Genomic DNA, 21,544 nt, shown 5'->3' on the forward strand with positions numbered 1-21,544 from the left:
AAACCACCCGAACCACCATCTTCCTAGGCCACAGAGTGCAAGCCAAGGGTGTACCCCCTAAAGTGCAGCCTCAGAGGCTTCACACAGCAGGACGAACTACAGTTCACCAGGAAGACTGGGCTAGCTGCTAGGCAGAGAAATGTGCAAATAGCAATAACAAGCCTGGAGGGGAAACCAGACTAGAGTTGAAATAATCAATTATTTAAAATCTCCAGTGCTGGAGATTTTAAACAGTCTCAAACTGTTACCTGCTGCTGGGACCCTTTCCTCCCACTGGGTTGCCTCGTCCAGCCTTAATATGAGGGGAGATGCCTAGTCTTAACTGCAACTTGATATGACGTGTTTGGTTTCTATCCCAGGGGAGGCCTGTCCTTTTCTGAGGGGAAACAGAGGAGGAATGGATTGGGAGTGGGAGGTGTGGGGTGGGGAAGTGTTGGAGGGACTGGGAATGGAACGAGAGAGGGGAAACTGTGATCAGAATGTAATATATGAGAGAATAAATTAAAAAATGTAAAAAAAAAACAACAAAAAATTATGAAAGAGGAAAGTTCAACTAAAACATAAGAATAAAGGGCAGGGCTGGAGAGATGGCTCAGCGGTTAAGAGCACTAGCTGCTCTTCCAGAGGTCATGAGTTCAATTCCCGGCAACCACATGGTGGCTCACAACCATCTGTAATGATATCTGGCGCCCTCTTCTGGCCTGCAGGGACACATGCAGACAGAACACTATATATATAATAAATAAACCTTAAAAAAATAAAAGGTTTTATTTCCCTAATTTCAAAAAAAAAAAAAAAAAAAGAATAAAGGGCAGGTGAGAGCCACGTGGTGGTGGCATAAGCCTTAATCCCAGCACTTGGGAGGCACAGGCAGGAGGATCTCTGAGTTTGAGGCCAGCCTGGTCTACAGAGAAGACAGCCAGGGCTACATAGATAAACCCTGTCTCAAAACAAAACAAACCAACACAAAAGTCAGGTGAGAAAAACTGCCTCTGACAGCAACTGCAAGTTGGGGCTTTAACAAAACTCCAGAGCAGCCATTATAAACGTGTTCAAGGTGTTAGATTGCAGATCCTATAGATGTCCCTCTCTCCCAGAAATAAAGGCCCCCCCCCCCCGCCCCGCGCAGTTCTCTCTCTCTCTCTCTCTCTCTCTCTCTCTCTCTCTCTCTCTCTCTCTCTCTCTCTCTCTCTCTCTTCTCTCGGCCACTAAGTGGCAGAAGGGCCAGAGAAACGTCAAGAAGTGGCAAGGCCACAGACAGGCAGGGCAGTGGCTGACAGGCACCCTGGCATAAGGAGAGGGCATACAGGGGAAGGGTGTGGGCGGTGACCATTTGAGAAGCACAAGCTCGCTACTGGACTGATGACTGTGCTCACTCCTGGAGAGGGTGACGATGGCTGTGTACGATCATTAATGAATGTGCTTGATGTCCTTCAATCGCACACTTAAACATAGTTAAAATAGTGAATTGTATGCTACGTGAGTTTTATGCACTAAAAAGCCATAATGACAGGCGGCGATGAGGACACTGACTAAAAGCCTGTCTACACAGCAGAATGAACCCACATGCACCATGAGACTGGTGGAGCAGACAGCAGGCCAGGAGTTAGAGTACTGGAGGAGTAAAAGTCTCAGGAAAAGCTACTGTTCATACCAAGAGTGACTTGAACAAAGAAAAAGGAACATATTTCTCATCCATGAAAATAAATCTAAAAGGGAGGGAAACAGGGGAGGTTCTCCAGAGAGAGAGGGGTTCCTCCTGCCAGGAGTAGGTGCCCCCCCCTTACCTCTTCCTGGGCTGACGGCTGTGAGGACTGGCCTGTGGTCACTCATCTTCTCCTGCCTCTGCCTGTGAGAAGCTGCCTCCAGCTCCTTCTTTGCCAGGAGCTTGCCAGATGGGTAGAACAGGCCCGAGGTCTGTGTGCCCGTGTCCTTCTTAGACCCAAAAGCAGAAGTGGGCAAAGGGACACTTAGGGACTGCCAGGCAGATCGGGGCTATGGGCAAGGGAGAATACACTTGAAGATTAGAGTCTAATTCAACTAACCCCATCTCCAACCACAGAATACAATTTAAATCAGAATAAAAAACACCCAACTAAAGGTATTTGTTGGGGTTTGGGGCAGGGTTCTTGCCTCCACTGTTTATCTTCCTTGCTCCTGTCTTTCCCAGCAACTCCTACCTTGATCCATGAAGGCAGCCCCTCCCCTTGGTCATTTATTGTTCCTAGTTCAGCCAATTAATGATGCTTCTTCTATCCTGCCTGGGCCTGGAAGACATCTACCCTCTCAGTTCTATGATGTAATGGAACACAGTCTTTACTGCGCAACCACAATCAACGGCTGAGAATGCACATTTCTTTGACGGACCTAAGAAAATCACTGCGGAAAGCTGTGTGGCTGTATGGTGTCACTGCATCTAAAAGGACAGCGTTCACATGGCAGACAATGCATGTTTCTATATTTATTAGGATCAACTTCCTGTCAGAGAGAAGAAAATGTCTAAGACACCTTACAGAGCTGATGGATCAGGGCAGGGAGGAAGGTTCTTGGACTGCTACCAGGAAAACGCAAGAGCAGTCCACTCTGCCGCACGCAGAGAAAGCTCCTTCTCTCCGGACCACTGTGTCCACTGCCTCGTAGATGCTATCAGACATAAGTCTCCATCAGAACAATGCCATGTTAGTTTCCTCATTTTTTTTTTTTGAAGCAAGGTTTTTCTTTCTACACTAGGCTCGAGTTTTACCCTAGAACTTGCATAAATATGTAATTTTTGAAGAAATCATTCAAAAGTTTAATTTCTTTTTGGTTTTGATTTTTTGAGACAGGGTTTCTCTGTGTAAGTCTTAGCTGTCCTGGATCTCGCTCTGTAGACCAGGCTGTCTTCTAACTCACAGAGATCCGCCTGTCTCTGCCTCCCAAGTGCTAGGATTAAAGGCTTATGGCACCACTGCCCGGCGCATTCAAGAGTTTAAAACCTAAATTGAATTTATTTACATACCTAGTTCAAAGTCCATGTGCAATGTCTACATATTTTGGTTCTGGTCTCCTGGACTGATTCATAGGGCAGGGGACACAAAGCCAGTTAAACCTGGCAACAGTTCTTACCACCATGCAGCATGCAGGCCTTACCTCAGAAAATGGGCGATGTCCCCCAGCAACCAGGGCCAAGCTGTTGTTCATTCTAAATCTTGCGATGGACTTCACATAAATACCACAGGTGCCACAGAATCGGGCAGACAGATGATTGTTGGCCCCACATTTTGGGCAGACAGAGTAGCTGCTAGAAATGCCAAGCTAGAGAATAGAAATATTTTTATGATTTTAGAGTTTTAACTTGCTCACGCAAACTAGTCTCACGCCATATAGTCTCTAGTCATCAAAATAACATATGCTCCTGCCCTCTGACCTAACAGTTCTTCTACCTCTAGACTTTCTCTTACACATGGACAAGCACTTCAAGAAATATATCCCAGGTTATCTTTTGTAGTATTATAGGTGTTTAAAAATTACATTTTAAATTTATTTTGTGCATGTGTGCGTGCGTGCGTGCGTGCGTGCGTGTGTGTGTGTGTGTGTGTGTGTGTGTGTGTGTGTGTACTACAGTGCCTCTGTGGAGGTCAGAAGACAACTTTGGAGAGTTGGTTGTTTCTTTCCACCAGGTGGATCCCAAGAATTGAATTCATAATGTAAGATATCCAAGAGAGTCTGCTTAAGGCATCTTCAGGTTTGGTGGAAAGTGCTTCCACCCTGACCCATCTTTCCAGCCCAGCAGTGGCAGCCTAGAGGAAATAAGTGTCCAGCAGGGGGAGAGATTGCCTAAATTAAACCATGGTATGTGCATATATAGTCTCTATTATAGACGATGGCTTGTGAAGCCACAGGAAGCAAGGTATACTGCCAGGTGGAAAGAGTGGGTCAGTAAGTGCCAGTTCAGTGGGGACCTGAGAGAACCTGGGGTCTCAGGAGCAGGCGTGCTTCTGAGCAGAGGTGCTGCGGGCTGAGATGAAGGAGACAGCCACTCACTCTTTTGTTACTCACATGCGGTATCAAGTAAACATAAACATAAATAAATACTTGATTAAAAAATAGGCAAACTCCATTCAAAGAATAAATTACAGTGGTCAGTAAATTAGTGAAAAGGGTTAACCTAAAAAAATGCAAATCAAGTGTCAGTGAGAAGGGCTTCTCAGTTCCAGCCTATGAAACTATTATTTCTACCTCCAAAATTTTGATACAGAAACCATAGGAAGGATCTCCTGCAAGGCCATGGGGAGACCTTAGCTCTCCAGGGTGCCCAGAACAAAGGAATTGGTCTTTGTTGCTGTTTTTTCATTAAAGGGTTTGTTTGTGTAGCTCTGGCAGTCCTGAAGCTTGCTCTGTAGACCAGGCAGGCCTTGAACTCACAGAGATCTGCCTGCCTCTATCTCCTAAGTGCTGGGATTAAAGGTGTGCGCTACCACTGCCTGGTGACGAGGCTCAGTCTTTAGATGCCTACCGCAGATCCACACCAGTCGCAGAAGGACGCCTCCCAGTTGTTCTGGCAGCCACATCTGGAGCAGGAAATGGTCTCCCCATTCCGAGTAGGCGGGCGAAGGACTTCATTTCCATTGCACAGCCATGGCTGGACAAAGCAGCATTGACAGTCAGAGTCACAACTATGTTCTCCAGTTCCCACTCCATCCAAATAAGCGAACAAAAGCCCAAACAACAGAAACTGGAACTATCCTCTGTGGTGATATTGTGTTCCCCAATATATCGTGCACCCTAATAAATTTATCTGGGGTCAGAGAACAGAACAGCCACTAGACAGACATAGAGGCCAGAAAATGGTGGCACTCACACCTTTAATCCTATCACTTGGGAGGCAGAGATCCCTCTGGATCTCTGTGAGTTCAAAGCCACACTGGAAACAGCCAGGCATGGTGACTCACGCCTTTAATCTCAGGAAGTGGTGGCAGAAAGCAGAAAGGTTTATAAGGTGTGAGGACCAGGAACTAGTGCTGGTTAAGCTTTCAGGTTTTTGAGCAGCAGTTCAGCTGAGATTCATTTTGGATGAGGACTCAGAGGCTTCCAGTTTGAGGAAACAGGATCAGCTGAGGAACTGGCAAGGTGAGGTGGCTGTGGCTTGTTCTGCTTCTCTTCCAGCGTTCACCCCAATATCTGGCTCTGAGTTTATTTTTATTAATATGACCAATTAAGATTCGTGCTACAATCCTCCACCCGCCCCACTTTTCTTTTGACAAAATGGGTAAAAGTATGATAGATTCACCTATTTTTGTTTGCTTTTTTGAGACAGGTCTCTCTCTACATAGTCCTAGCTGTCCTGGAACTCACTATGTAGACCAAGCTGGCCTTGAATTCACAGAGATTCCCCTGTCTCTGCCTCCTGAGAACAGGGATTAAAGGTATGTGTCACTAAGCCTGACCCAGATTCATAAATTTTTAAGTTCACATTCCTTGCTGCAAATCATAGGAAGTCAATGAAAATGGAGTCTCCCACATCTCCATATCCCCCTTTATCATTGGTATCACGTGTTGAGTGAGCCAACTAGTATTACTAGAACATTACTGATAAACCAAGTTGAGCCACATAGGGTCATGACTGGGACTTATCTTCTCCCCTCTGCCCTAGGGAATCGTTGATTTATTCTTCAGCCTGGGCATGGGAATGATAGGGTGAGGAAAGGGCCACTTTTATTCTACATTGTAAGACCACATTTAGGGGCTGGAAAGATGGCCCTGTGGCTAAGAGAACTTTGTCACCCTTTCAGAGGATCTGGGCTTGATTCCCAGCACCCATATGGTAGTTCACAACTGTCTGTAACTCTAGTTCCAGGGGATCTGACACTCTCTTCTGACCTCTGAGGGCATGAGACACACAAGAGGTGCACAGGAATACATGCAGACAAAACACCCATATATATATAAAATAAATCATAAAATTAAAAAAAGCAAGAGCACATTTGTACTTCATACTGTAGGACAGAACCCGCAGCTCCACACTGGACGTAGTCCAGCATGGACACCTGCCAGCTGCTAACCGCTTGCTTGTTTGGAGCTAGCCTTAAATACAGGGATCTCCAGAAGGCTCTGTGGGAGGAAGGAGGACTACATCACTGGGACTATGTGAACCTTTACTACACAGAGACAATAATGAGGGGAAAGTACTCGGAGCAACAGGGAGAGAAGTACACCACCAGGAGGCAAGCACCAACGCCTGCCAGAGGTGAGGCTGCTGAGGACCAGAGAGAAAACCTTTGCAATGAGTCGCTGCTTCTCTTCAGATTCCCCGTAAAGTATGTCAGCTGGGATGGGGAGAGCAGACTGAGGGAGGTTCCCTGGCTTCCCAGATTGCCAGATTTCTAAATAAAGTACAGTTTCAAGACTCAGTTCCTCTCTCTGGTCCCTGGCTCCAGTATTCTAGTTATGAAAGGAATTCTTTTATTGTGGAGATGGAAATGGTGGTTTCTTGAGGAATTTCTGAAACTGTTAGGTAGACCTGGGTTAGAATCTTGGCTCGTGCTGCTTATTCATTGCGTAATGTGACAGCTTCTCACTTTCCAAATGGGGATGGTGGTAAAAGTGGCAGTTCTGTGACTGTCTGTGCAGGAACTGTTCCAAGAACTCGCCTGCAACCTTATGTCAACTCACACAACCTGTGAGATAGGTGTCATCACTGAGCCCAGGCCAACTGAATTTACAGCCTCTTGTTCAGTATTTCACACGGTCCCTCGGCAGCATCCCCACAGGTCTGTAGTGGGTTTGGGTGAATGCCAAGTGAGTACAAAGGAATGCTCAGCACAGGCAGGGTCAAGTTCTCTTCCTCAAGTTTCTCTCTCTGGGCTTTCTATTAGATGCTGACTTATGCACACGAAAGGACTATAATTCTATATTTCAGCCCCTAACCCAGAAAGCTGAGGAAGGAGAGAGGCCATGCCAGTCCCTAGCCCAGGGAGCAGAGGAAGGAATCTTTCCATGATTATTAACCTAGTTTCTGTGCAATCAGAGACAGGCTCTTTGGAGTACTCTGAAAGACATTCTTTGGAAACTTTTGCTTCAGATTTTACATTTCAATTGTCTTAGTATTAATTTTTTTTCCTTCTTAAAAGAAAAAGATTAGGCCGGGCGGTGGTGGCGCACGCCTTTAATCCCAGCACTCGGGAGGCAGAGGCAGGCGGATCTCAGTGAGTTCGAGGCCAGCCTGGGCTACCAAGTGAGTTCCAGGAAAGGCACAAAGCTACACAAGAGAAACCCTGTCTCGAAAAACCAAAAAAATAAATAAATAAATAAATAAAAACAAATAAAAATAAAAAAAGAGAAGGAAATAAAAAGCAAAATAAAACCAGGATGTAAAGTGTGAAGACTTTGAAAAGACCATAAAATTCACACATCTCTGGCCTGATGGGAGGAGGGGACAGGACAACCATATTACCAAGCATAAGAGAAGCACATAACCATAGACTCTACAGACACAAAGGTGGCATCATAAGGTAGCACGTATGATGTGCTGGTGAAGAGTGATACTGTAAGGTTAAATATGATACCACCTGTACTGGCAAAAGAAAGAAAATGAAATTGGACAGAAGTAAGTGGAAAGTTATCCTGTGTTCAGGCATCAGAAGACTAACATAGATAAAATGTCTGCAGTGGAGGTCAGCAGATCATCTGGGGAGTCAGTTCTCTCCTTCCACTGTGAAGTCCATGGAACTCAGATTTTCAAGCTTCTGTGGCAAGTGCTCTTACCTACTGGGCCATCTCGTAGCCCTAGTTTGTATTTCATAATGGTCTCCTTCCTCCCACTGCCATGTCTGCCTTCTCTGTCAACATCAGCACCGAGCACGAGTGACCACCGAAGATGGGGACATTGACATTCAGTCCACCTACCTCTTGTGTGGTAGACAGGGTCCCCTCACAGACGACACAGTGTCTCAGATGAGCAGGATTCACGGTGCCACAGGAGCGACAGACGATCTTCTCCTTGACAACAGGGGATGAGAACAGAATGAGCAACAACAGGGTAGAGGTGCTGGCTGTGTCAGTCAGCCAGCGGTGTGGCAGCACAGTCGGGAATACTGCATTGGTCTGGGGATTGTTGTAACATAGTGCTGGATAAACGACCACGGTTTTAAAAGAGACAAGGCTGCAAGCAAGCAAGCAAACTGAAGACAGTATTCACTCCGTGTAAGGGAGACAATGTGAAATTTCCCAGTGGTTAGGTTCCCATCCCCAGTGTGGGAAACCTGACAGCCTACACCACGAAGAGAAAGACTTGAGAGCAGCAGAGGCTCGTGTGTGGATTACAGGTCTGCTGGCTCCTGAGACTTTATGCTAACTATGAATTTAGGTTTTTTTTTTTTCTTCTGTAGGTTATGACTTAGATAGAAGTGGAAGAAGTGACTGTCAGAAGAGAATGTTAACGCAATTTCCCACGTCAGTCCAAGTGTCAAGATGGAACACAGAAATAGAGGAGACGACAGAACTAGATAGAGCTAGAAATGAGAAGAAAGGGAGGAGGAGATGGAGAAGGGGGGAAGCTGAAACTGTTAATAAGATGAATACCGTTAAGGAGAAACCTCACATTTTGCCCTGGATAATAGGAAAATGCCTGCAGGGTAGACCCCACCCACAGAAGCCCCCCGTTTCTACAGTGCAGATGGATCAGAAGGAAATAGTACAATTGCTCAGGTCAGTGTTGGCGGGCTCAGTCACCACCGAGGAGCAGAGGCTGACCAGTGTGGGAGGAGTGACCAGAGTTTATCTGGAGCAGGCAGCAGAACCTAGTGGCACCTCTCACAGGTATTGATTTTGTAGCCACGAAAGACGTAATGCGAAGGGGGTCATGGAGGCTTGCATCACAGTTTCAGAAAGCTGTTGAGGCCAGGCAGGGTGTGACAGGGTCAGATTCCCTAAAAGAGGCCCCTAGGAGCCGCGGCAGGAAGCTGCGGGGTGAAGCTTCGGCTGCAATGAAGATGTCAGGGTGTGAATAGTTCTACCACTTTTCCTCTACAAAATAGAGGCCACCCTCAGAGTGAGCAAACAAAAACACGAAACCACTTTCAGTGGACAGCTGTAAGTCCATGTAAATTGTGGGAAGCCAGTTCCCACTTTTACCCAGGGTACTCTTGAGGAGAGAGGGATGAGAAACTTGTACATAGAAAGATAGCAGAGATTGAGACAGACAGGAAACACAGGATAGCTTCGGGAGGACCTGGGTCCACATCCACCAGCCCCTTCTGTCTCTTCAAAAGGACTTTTTATAACAATGCCAAGGGGTGGGACAAAAGACCTCCCCCTTGCTAGATCAAAGCACACCACACAGCCAAGTGCAGACTCTTCTAAACACCTGATAACCACGCACATGGTTAATCCCTTATGCAGCCCTGCTGGGTAAAGCAAGCTTAGATCTCACTAGGAAACCTCTGTGGGCCCCCACAATTAATTTCAATATTAAAGTCTGAATTCTTAAGCAAAGAACTGTCTAAATTAACTGCATTGCAATTTGCTCTCAAAATTCATTTTCAGGGAATACATGTAGGGATTTCCCATATAGATCCTATTCACAAGTTATATATTTGGATCAGTACACCTTCCTAAAAATCAGAATGGGTTTGTTCATGAGACATTAGTTTATCAATCATTAGTCCACTCCACCAGCTGAAGACAGACACATAGTGATTCAAATATCACCTTCTGTATATCTCATTCGTGTTTTCACAGAATCACAGTTCCCTACCTTCAGGTGATAGTGGGCCTGTGCCCGCAGCTGTGGAGCAAGAGGAGCCTCGCACACCACACAGATGGCGGTATTCATGGGTACCATGCTTCCACATTCTGCACACACGCCCATCTGCTCAAAGGAAAAAGTCGGGTTTGATTTGGGAGGTGAAAGCTGACAGGACTTCATTCATAAGGTTTGATTTGCTTTTGTAAACTTTTAAAATAATTGCCTTTCTTATGATTTTTTTTTATTGCCATTAAGAGTAAAAAAAAAAAAAAACCTGCAATAAACGGAAAAGCTCCTGAAAATGGCCATTTGCAGGAAAGCACGGTGGAGCTCACAGGTTGCTCCCCTCCTCCCTGCCCTGGGCAGTGGCTCCTCCAGGGCCGGGCAGGCTGGGAGTGTGGTACGTCTGTGACTACTGCTGTACAGGGTCTTCCTTCCTGGAGACATGGCTAGCAGCGGTAACCCACAGACAGGTGAAGTGCCCACGGGTTTGTGTTGGTTACTGTTGTTCTCATTGGTGTTTTGAGTAGACGGTTTTGCTTTCACTGTGATTTCCATTTTAACTTCTGAAAAGAATTGTGTGTGTTGCAATAGGGAGGGTTGGGAGTGATATAGGTGTAGTGTTTATGTACCAGATTCTCAAAAAATATCAAAATGTGTATGTTCATCATGTGCAAGTGTACATGTATGTACAGGTTTGTGTGTGTGTAGGTCAGAAGATAACCCCGGAGTCATCATCAGGAATGCTGTCAATCTCCTTCGAGATGGGGTTTCTCACTGGCCTGCAGCTCACCAATGATGCCAAGCCTGCAGCCCCACAGCTGGAGAGTGAGCTAGGTGCTGAGGACTGAGCTCGCCTGTGTGCTTTCAAGTCGAGCAGTGCTTTACTGATAAGACATTCTTCCAGCACTTTGCCCAGGATTTTAACAGGCAATCTAACTGTAATCTCTCAATAAGTTCTCAGTGTGCCCAAGCAGCCACACATCTCTACTTGCATGTGTAGATGAAAAAGAGCTCAATATAAGTAAAAGCTGCTGGGTGCTGGTGGTACACGCCTCTGATCTCAGTACTCAGGAGGCAGAGGCAGGAGGATGTTTGTGAGTTCGAGGCCAGCCTGTTCTACAGAGTGAGTTCCAGGACAGCCAGGGCTACAAACAGAAACCCTATATCAAAAAAACAAAATAAAAAAATTAATAAAAAAAGTAAAACTCAGGCTAACTTGAAAACAGTCTTAAGTTTTATATTCGGTCCAACCCACACAAACATCTATCGGCAAAGCCTTACTAGCTTGAGGTACATGAACACAGTTTTGGGCCAATCTTGTCCCATTTAAACAGTAAGATTTCAGCCTGTTTCTCAGTATGTCTTCTCCAAGGCCATGCAAAAGAAATTCTCTTAGAAGTATGTTCTCTGTTCTCAAGAAGGATCTGGACAGCAAGAGATCAATGTGCTCAAAATTCTTTCAGTGAGTGTTCACATTTGTGGCTCATGTGCCAGGCCCTTGTCACGGCAACCCATATGGGTCACATAAACCAAAGAGTAATGTTTTCAAACCTTCTGCAGCTTACCTGAGAGGCTTCTGGGGGTGGAAGACGGCAGCCAAATATGGGCGGCACAGGAACGCCACATTCGTGACAGAATCGAGAAAAGGGATCAGACGGCCGGGAAGCCAGGCAGTGGGCACACCTACAGCAAGACAGGTTTCCATTTCTCCATAAGGGTCTACACTAACATTCTCACACATCTAATGGAAGGGAGAGCGGGCGTGAGATCTTGCCGCCCGCAAAGGACTACTGGCAGGAAAAGGTTGTTGGGGGGCATTTTTATCAGTGATATACCTACTGAACAGTAGCCCATGCTAATGCAAGCAACCCTAATTAAATTCAGACACACAGGCACACACACATGCACTAACAGGACATGAGAGTTGGAGGGGAAATTCTTGAGAAGAATCAAGTGTGTATGTTTCTAAATACCTTCATTAGAATTCAGAGATGGTCTAATTTTTTTTTTTTTTTAAGTTTTTTGAGACAGGGTTTCTCTGTGTAGCTCTGGCTGTCCTGGAACTACCTCTGTAGACCAGGCTGGCCTCAAACTCACAGAGATCTGACTGCTTTCACTTCCTGAGTGCTGGGATTAAAGGTGTGTGCCACCACTGCTCGATTCTGATCTAATTTTTTAAAGTAAGACCTAACTATACTTTGCCTAAAAGAAATCAACTTTAAGTAGGGGAACAAAAGTAAATTATAAGATATAATATGTCCTAAAGATATTAGTTAAAGAAGGCAAGAGTGGCTACCTATTATTAGAGCAAGTAGCTGTCTGAGCAAATGAAGTCACCAGAATTAAAGAAGGCTTTTTCATAGTGGCATAGGAGTAAACTCAACAACAGGACAAAAACATTGAAATAACTCCATATTTAATATCAGTTTTAAGGAGACTTTTAAGACTATGCAGACAGTCATGGTTGGACAAATTGCATTTTGCATTATGAGACAGCAATGAGCTTTGGGGACAGCAGTGAAATGTTATGATTTGAATCTGCAGTGACACTCACAGGCTCAGATTTACAGTACTAGGCCTTTCTTGTGTCATTTGAAGGCTGTGGAGGCTGGCTGTTGAAACACATTACCAGAGAATGGACTCTGAAGGTTATACCCATCCCTGGTTCAGCCCATGAACTCTCTGCTTCTTGTTTGCCATGTTGCGAATAAGCTGAGAGGGTCTTATTGTGTTTTCCAGGCTAACCTGGAACTTGCTATATAGCCCAGGCTAGCCCAGAACTTGTGATTCTCCTACCTCAACATCCTTAAGGCTGTCATTACAGGCATGTGACACGTGGAAAAACTGTGAAGTTTTTCATAAATATGACAAACTAAGAATTAAATATAGCCAGGCGGTGGTGGCATAAACCTTTAATCCCAGCACTTGGGAGGCAGAGGCAGGTGGATCTCTGAGTTTGAGGCCAGCCTGATCTACAGAATGAGATCCAGGACAGCCAGAGATACATAGAAGAGAAGCCCTGTCTCGAAAAACAAACAAAAAATTAACTATAAAAGAAAAACAAGTAGTGCCGGGCGGTGGTGGCGCACGCCTTTAATCCCAGCACTCGGGAGGCAGAGCCAGGCGGATCTCTGTGAGTTCGAGGCCAGCCTGGGCTACCAAGTGAGTTCCAGGAAAGGCGCAAAGCTACACAGAGAAACCCTGTCTCGAAAAACCAAAAAAAAAAAAAAAAAAAAAAAAAAAGAAAAACAAGTAAATTAGACTTCATTAAATTACAGAACTAAATATTAGAAAGTATTTGTAAAACATCTATCTTACAAGGGAGAACTAATACAACCTAATATAATAATAATTATATATATATATATATATATATATATATAAAAATATAATATAACCACTTTAAATGTCAACAGACTTTTTACCAAAGACTTATACATGACAAATAAGCACATAAAAGATGCCTATCATTAATCACTAGGGAAATATAAATTAGAATCACAATGATATACCACTGCAATCTCACAAGAATGTCCCAAAATATGAAGTGTTGGTCAAGTTGTAAAAACTGGAATTCTGTGACATTGCCAAGGTGAATATAAATGATACACCTCCTTTGGAAACAATTGGATAGCTTCTTAAAAGGTTGAGAAGATAAATAACCTATCATATAACCTAGTCATTCTCCTTCAAGACTCCTGGTCTTTACCATAAAAGACATGAAAGCCAATGTACTTGTGTATAAATGTTCACATTAGTTTTAGAATTTGACTTGTTAGCCAAATACTAGGAGGAACATGTGCTCTCACAAGTGACTGGATAAGCAAACTGTGGGGACCCCATGCTATAGATGCAATAATAAACAGAATGCTTAGCAATAAAAGGAGTAGACATTAGATGTCAGCCACATGTATGAATCTCAAAACAATTATGCTGAATCAATAAGGCCATTTGATTTATTCCATCACTATGGAAACGATGCAAACTGGAGTGACAAGAACCAGATCAACAGATGACTGGTCCCCAGGGCAGGGTAAGATGGTCCAGTGTAGGGATGAACTTGTTCATCTCTATGATTGTAGTGTTAGTCTCATATACATGTGTCAATCACACTCTTTACAGATACGCATTTTAATGTATGTTGGCTAGCTTCTTTTCTTTTTTAATTTTTTTCTACGTTTTATCTTCTGTGTATGGATGTTTTGCCTGCAATACATGCCCATGTCCACAGAGGCCAGAAGAAGGTGTTGGATCCACTGGAACTGGAGTTATTGACAGTTGTGAACCACCATGTGTGTGCTGGGAATTAAACCACGTCCTCTAGAAGTTAGTGTTCTTAACCACTCAGCCATCTCTCCAGTCCTGGCCTCTTTTTCCCAACTATATGTTTTTAAAACTCTAAAATTTTTCTAGGCATGGTAAATGCCAAAACTCAGGAGTCTGAGGCAAGAAAACTATTTCAAGTTTGAGGCTTAACCTGGACTGCATAGCATGTGTCAGGCCAGACCTATATGGCAAGTCCCTGTCTCAACAAATTTAATTTAAAAGCTAGTGGTGGGTAAATCCAGTGTTATATTTCATTTTACATCTCCATGGACCACGTGTGACTTTGACCTAAGACAGGTAGAGAACATGTTACATACTTGAGGAAGTCCGTGTCCCTCTGGATCCGTGAGATTTCCGTGCTTGTCAGACTCTTCTGGCCAGTTATGTGTGCAAAGCCAGGGGACTGAAATTGAGAACACAGATAGAGTTAGGAATACACGTCACAAAAAGGGAAGGGAAGATCCATTCAGATTCATTTACCAGTGTTCAAGTTTTAAAACCATCATAGGGAAACCAGGCAGTGGTGGCGCGCGCCTTTAATCCCAGCACTTGGGAGGCGGAGCCAGGCGGATCTCCGTGAGTTTGAGGCCAGCCTGGTCTACAGAGCGAGATCCAGGACATGCACCAAAGCTACACAGAGAAACCCTGTCTTGAAAACAAACAAACAAACAAAAAAGAGATATCTGGATTTACTATTAGACAGACAGTATTTTAGAACTGGAAGACTTAAGTTAGTATCCATTTGTCTTAAAGATAATATTTCTAGAAAACTCAAAAGGACTCACTTATTCAAATAGGTTATTTGAATTAACTCTTCTGTGTTTGGGTAGAAAAAGGGTAAAACAAACAGAATATCACATGGTCCCTGTCCCTAAAGCACAGCCCTCATATCTGTACAATATAGTTGAAATCTTATGGACTCAGCAAGATAACAGACTCATGTGGGTTTCCTAGGAATCTGGAGGAGAGAATATTCACATTTGCAGGCTTTAGGGAGAAGTGCTAACAACCAAGATGGGCAAGGGAAAGTGGAGGAAAGTGTGTGAAGTAGACAGAAAACAAAAGGAATCAGCAGTAAGGAAACACAGGTACCACAGCAGGGCAACACGTGGCCCATCCTGGGATACACTGATGTGGTTGGCAGAATGAGACAGAACGGAAGTCTGAAAAAGAAAGTTGATGGGGAGAAGCAAGCCATACTGCTACTGATAATAAAACGCACTGGCCAACTGCAGCCATTGCCTCCTGGACATTCACTATGTCCTATGAGTTGTGCCATGCTATGCCATTTCATTCTATTTTTGTAATATTATTTTGAGACAGGGTCTTGCTAAGTAGCCCAGATTGGCCTTGTTTTTCTTCGGCCTCAGCCTCCTAAAACCAGGGATTAAAGAAGTGAACCACCACACTGAGCATATAACATCTTATTTTGATACATTAGACTTTCTAAAAAGTTATCAAACTAGTAAACTAACTTCTGTTCCTCTAGCTCAAACGACTGTATATGGCAACATTTTCCTACATATCTCTTTATTCTCTTTGAGTCACATGGTAATAAGTTGAAGGCATAATAGCCCTTCGTCCCTAAGTAGCTGGGTATGCATTCCCCAAGAACAACCGTGTGTCAGAGTCAGAGGAGTGAAGGGCTATGATATTACAATCCACAAACCCACATTTACACCCTTCTGGTTATGCCAATGGTGTCCTTTATAGCTATGTATGTTTCTTCCTGGTCTAGGGAAAATGTTTTTCCTGATCTAATACCGTACTTTGCATCTATTTGTCATGTCCACGTTGTCACCTCTAATTTGAAGTGGTTCCTCAGTCCTTCTTCAGCTTTCTTGCCTTGGACATTTTTAAAGAGCAGTATGTCAGCCAGGTATCAGTGGTGCATGCCTGCAACCCCAGCATTCAAGATGCAGAATCTATCACCTGTGCTACCTCAATGTATACAACAATGGAAAGGCAGGCCATGGCTTGGAGAGAAGGTGGGGTGCTGGGGTTGTCTTTCTGTATGCTGTGAATGTGTTGCTCTGATTGATTGATAAATAAAACGCTGATTGGTCAGTAGCCAGGCAGGAAGTATAGTATAGGCAGGATAAAGAGAGAGGAGAATTCTGGGAAGTGGAAGGCTGAGTCAAGAGACCCTGCCAGCCACCACCATGAGAAGCAAGATGTAAAGTACTGGTAAGCCACAAGCCACGTGGCAACTTATAGATGAATAGAAATGGGTTAATTTAAGATATAAGAACTAGATAGCAAGAAGCCTGCCACAGCCATACAGTTTATAAGTAATATAAGTCTCTGTGTGTTTACTTGGGTCTGAGTGGCTGCAGGAGCCCAGTGGACACAGGAAACCTTCAGCTACAGTAAGGAGAGGGGATGCTTCATGAGAGGGGTTGGAAAAGGGGAAGGGAAGGAGGAGTGATATAATTATATTTTAATTTAAAAACATAGGCAAGACGCAGGAGGATTGGCACAAATTTGAGGCCAGCCTGGTCCACATAGTTTCAGACCAGCCAGGACTATATCATGAGATTATTTCTAAAAACAAAACAAAAGACCTAACAGTTACCTTATAGAAATTCATAGCATATGGCATCAACATGGACTTTGCATTTGTCTAATATTCCTGTGACAAGAGTCAGGCATGGATTTGGGTACACATTCCAGAGGAAGGGAGGTGTCATTGCAGCATGTGAGGGGTTACAATACTCGTTTTGGGAAGGATGCTGAAGCTCATAAAGCCATTTGGCTTGAGTTCACATCAACAGTATGGGCAGTAAAGCTTGGGATTTCAGAGTTAATTCTGTAGACAATGGGGAGCAGTCCGAGTGATTTTGTTAAGGAAGAAGTATAATGTTTAATTTTTCTGTGTTACATCAGACAAGGCCTGTACCAGAAGTCATAAACTGGTCATTTTTGGCCAAATATTGTGAGACACTGAATTTCATTTTGCCTACATAACATATATATTGCCTCCCATACTGGTTCAGGTTCCAGATTGATTCTCAGATTTTTAAATTAGGTTAGTAGACATGAAGATATAGGTTTCTGGTAGCAAATTCATTCATTCATGAGGCAATACTGGACTGGAAGTCCTTGCCAATAACTGCCTGCAGATAAGAATGGGCACTCTGGGTAGCTCTGGCATTCCAGATCATCACAGAACCCACAAACTTGGTAACCTTAGTCTAAAGCTACCTGTCACTTGTCATTTATCCTCTACTTTGCTGCCTGGCCTGAAGTCAATGTTAGGCCAGAAGGATGGATGAGTAAAATGTAGAAACTGGTCCCATGCCTAGAGTTTCTGTTCTAGGGTTGGCATGAGGGCTGAGAATGTGCATTTCAAATGGACTCCTGTGTGATTATGATGCTGCAGGTGTGGGGAGCCCACTTTGAGAACCACTGTGCTATCTCATCACCAAGTTTATCTTGTGTATGACATCACTGATTAAGAATTGTGTACGGGTGGTGGTGGTGCATGCCTTTAATCCCAGCACTTGGGAGGCAGAGGCAGATGGATCTCTGTGAGTTCAAGGGCCAGCCTGGGCTACAGAGTAAGTTCCAGGAAAGGCACAAAGCTACACAGAGAAACCCTGTCTCAAAAAACCAAAAAAAAAAAAAAAAAAAGAATTGTTGTGTGTAGCCAGGCAGTATGGTGGTGCATGCCTTTAATCCCGGCACTTTGGAGGCAAAGATAGGCAAATCTCTGAGTTTAAGGACAGCTTGATCTACGAAGGGAGTTCCAGGGCAGCCAGGGCTACAAAGAGAAACCCTGTCTTCGAAAATAAAAACAAACAACAAAAAATTTGTGTGACTATTTACTTGCTTGTTATTTGTCTGCTTCAAATCTCTATCAAAGGACAGCTCAATGAACATGGAGCCTTTTCCATTTGGACACAGCATTTCCAAGAGCTGGGACACTGCCTGCAACATGGCTAAAGGCTGAAAGATACTGTCTGAATGTATGCTGGGAAGCATTCAAATGCCTAAAGCATTTCCACCGATGTTACCTGGGACTGATGAGTAGCTATTCTAGAACTCGATCCTTCATGGTAGGCTGGGATTTCCAGTGGACTTGCGGAGAAGCGAAGATCTTTCAGAGTTTTAGCGTCTGCTCTTTCGCCTACCTTGAGGTCTATAATTATATTAAATATATTATTTTGTGATTATCTGTTACTGTGTAAAACCATGCAAATATGCCCTCATGATTAGAACCCTCCAGTAAAGGACTACGTCACATTCTTTTCCTAGCAGCAACTATGATAAAGTCAGCCTTCCTAAGTCAATGAACTAGAGCTGAGAAAGAAATAATTAACCCAGTCTAAGAAAATAACCTTCCTTGATACCTTCTACAACATTCCATGTCAAGCTAAGAAAACAGACCAGTCCAGTTGCAAAGTCAGCAGGTAACATCATTTCAACTAAAAAAACAAAATTGTGACAGCCTCTTCTTTGCATGGCTATTGCTTACTTACCCAGGAGTCCAGACACTTTGCTGTCTGAAGTCATGTAAGGAAGACCTCAACTTTTCCTAGAAGATCCAGTCACTTTGTTGTTGTTTTAGAAAACAAATAAACAAAAACCTCAACAGCCTGAGTTTGGTCCTAGGAACCTATGTGCCATGAGACAACTGACTCCCAAAAGTTGTCCTCTGTAGCATACATGCACCCCATACACAACAACAACAATAATACTGTTGGGGCTTTTGTTTATTTGTTTTCTAAAACAACAACAACAAAGTGACTGGGTCTTCAGGAAAAGTTGAGGTCTAAAGCTGGGTGGTGGTGCATGCCTTCAATCCCAACACTTGGGAGGCAGAGGCAGGTGGATCTCTGTGAGTTCAAGGCCAGCCTGGTCTACAAAGTGAGTTCTAGGACAGCCAGGGCTGTTACACAGAGGAACCCTGTCATGAAAAAAAGAGAAAAGAAAAAGGTGAGGTCTTCCTTACATGACTTCAGACAGCAAAGTGTCTGGACTCCTGGGTAAGTAAGCAATAGCCATGCAAAGAAGGGGCTGTCATAATTTTTTTTTAGTTGAAATGATGTTACCTGCTGACTTTGCAACTGGACTGGTCTGTTTTCTTAGCTTGACATGGAATGCTGTAGAAGGCATCAAGGAAGGTTATTTTCTTAGACTGGGTTAATTATTTCTTTCTCAGCTCTAGTTCATTGACTTAGGAAGGCTGACTTTATCGTAGTTGCTGCTAGGAAAAGAATGTGACGTAGTCCTTTACTGGAGGTTTCTAGCCATGAGGGCATATCTGCATGGCAAATGATTTTTTACTTGCTAAGCTATTTTGCTGGCCCCCAAGACATAAAAAAGCAGGTTCGTTTTCTAACCATGTGCTGAACCCATCCTACATGCACCTTTGTGGTTTCCAAAGTAATCAAACCTGAATCCACATCTGATGTGCTTCTCTTGCAGCTTAGTTTTACTCAATTCTTGCAAAACTCTGCTTTTGTTTAAAATTTACCCAAACACCACCCATTCCCCAAACCTGATCACTCTTTCTTTGTTTGGTGAGGCACCTCATGGTTCCTTCAATACAATCATTCAATAAATCAAATTTACCAGACTGTTTGTCTATCTCTCATGGTCTTAATCTGTTAGCTAGAATAAAATAAATATTCAAATTGTAGCCTGCCTTCCCGTTTTTCTTATTTCAATACAAGTCCATAAGAAAGCGTACAGTGAGCATGCAGGAAGCCTGCTTAGAGTGTTTCATTCTACCTCATCGTACCTGCAAGCCGTCTAAGGTTAACGTTCCAAGTCGATTTATTTTCAGCATTCTTATACTTCTTCTTTAATTTTGGCCCGACAAATCCATTTTTTAATTCCTAGGAATGAAGAGATTACATGGCACTTGATTATATACATTTAGAGTGTGAGAATTAGAAGTCGTGGCAGAGGCAGTGAGTGTCATGGGGAACACTTCTTACTTGAAAGGGATTGGAGCAGTTTTTATCAAGTGATGTCTGTTTCCCTTGAAAACCCACAGCTTAGCATATGGGCTACTTGGTGAGCAGCATGTCTGGCTGGTAGGCCTCACTAGGTCAAGCAGCCAAGATAGGAGACATAGACAGTACCATTATCAGAGACAGTAATAGCACAAGAACGGAATCAGAGGGAAAATAGAGTGGGATCAGACCAAAAACAGGCCTTATGCATCCTGCCTGCCTAGACAGCCCTCCAAACACTCTCCTCCTTGGCCTTTCTTTTTTGTGGACTCCATCCCTTCTCTCTGATTCAGACCTGAGTCTCTGATGACTGCCCCTGTGATGATCGCATTACAGACCCACCTCATCCACTTGCATCCACTCTGGTCCCACAACATGTGCTCTGGTCTCAGGGCTACCACCGGCATAAGTAACACCTTCAACAAACTTCCTCTGTCACTCTCAACAAGCACCCCATGACTGAAACTTCCTGGTTGGGTGGCCACTCTCTGGCCCTCTTAGCTGGATCACTGGTGCTGACAACCCAGGGCTGAAGTTTCAGACACCTTTCTTAGGTCTATCAGATTACCTCTCCAAAGAAGTGAAGAGTTGCAGCTTTTGGTGGGTGAAGACTTTAACTAATAGAAGTAACACACACTGGAACGGTCTACTAACCTGACTAGTCCATTCACCAAATATACATTGCCCTCCCTTGCCTGCCCATAAGCTCTGCTAAAAGGATGGCAGTCCTGCTTACTGCCATCTTGGAGCTTACAAATGGGAAAGGCTGACAAAAAACAAGGAATCACATGCTGAGGTCACTTTTCCCAGCAAAGGCCTGGTGCAGGGATGGAGAAGAGGGCACACAGCCTGTTTATCTGGAGTTTATGCAGCGTTCACAGACAAAGCAGAGAAGCTGGGTGAGCATGGGAGCTGATTCCCCGGGTGGCATGCTTCATCACAGGTAGTCACTGCAGACAAGGGAGCACAGGCAGTGACAGTGCCCAGTCAGAATTCTGATCTTAGGCAGAGGAAGGCTTGACCAAGGCTGGGAAATCAATGAAGATTCTTCACAGTGGTTGATCCTGACCTTAATCATAAGGATCCGACTGTGAGTAGAAGTGTTGTAATGAAAGGGAGGGTGTACCCATTGAGCAAGAGAGGATGACACATGGAGTGACAATCTGAACATTCTTCGGTTTCATTACTTGCCTGCTTTGAAAAACCTTCAACACTCTCTTCAGAAGAGACCGTCTTCGGTGGTTCATAGTCTACTTGAAATACCTTTGTTACAATCCCACTCTCTCTGCAGTCTCTGAAAAATCATATTTTTTAAAAGGAGAGAGTATATTATACAAACATTCAAGGTAAAGGTGGATAGCAGTAAAGATGATGCTAAAGTTACTTAAGGTAGCCTTTATATTTGTTATATTTTAAGTTGGAAAAGTCAAAATACACTTGGAGCTAAGGAGGACCTGAGGGTTGAGGTTTAGGGGTGAAGGGTTGGTGGTGTCAGTCTTCAGCGGTGGCTCTGGTACTCTAGACCCTG

General features: G+C 44.0%; 1 protein-coding gene across 5 annotated transcripts in view; it reads right to left on the reverse strand.

The window, feature by feature from the left end:
• Positions 1–21,544, reverse strand: part of Dzank1 (double zinc ribbon and ankyrin repeat domains 1) — a 50,525-nt gene that overhangs the window by 15,864 nt on the left and 13,117 nt on the right. For all 5 annotated transcript variants that reach the window (XM_006984468.4, XM_042276385.2, XM_076570771.1 and 2 more), the window contains exons 4-13: positions 21,208–21,310; positions 19,800–19,896; positions 18,070–18,194; positions 14,371–14,456; positions 11,293–11,410; positions 9,734–9,847; positions 7,885–7,977; positions 4,496–4,621; positions 3,130–3,294; positions 1,788–1,995 (exon numbers count right to left, since the gene is read on the reverse strand). In XM_006984468.4, the coding sequence (XP_006984530.1) occupies positions 1,788–1,995; positions 3,130–3,294; positions 4,496–4,621; positions 7,885–7,977; positions 9,734–9,847; positions 11,293–11,410; positions 14,371–14,456; positions 18,070–18,194; positions 19,800–19,896; positions 21,208–21,310 (1,235 nt within the window). The remainder of the gene's footprint in view (positions 1–1,787; positions 1,996–3,129; positions 3,295–4,495; positions 4,622–7,884; positions 7,978–9,733; positions 9,848–11,292; positions 11,411–14,370; positions 14,457–18,069; positions 18,195–19,799; positions 19,897–21,207; positions 21,311–21,544) is intronic.

The sequence above is a fragment of the Peromyscus maniculatus genome, chromosome 4 (genome assembly GCF_049852395.1).
Source record: "Peromyscus maniculatus bairdii isolate BWxNUB_F1_BW_parent chromosome 4, HU_Pman_BW_mat_3.1, whole genome shotgun sequence".
Lineage (NCBI taxonomy): Eukaryota > Metazoa > Chordata > Mammalia > Rodentia > Cricetidae > Peromyscus > Peromyscus maniculatus.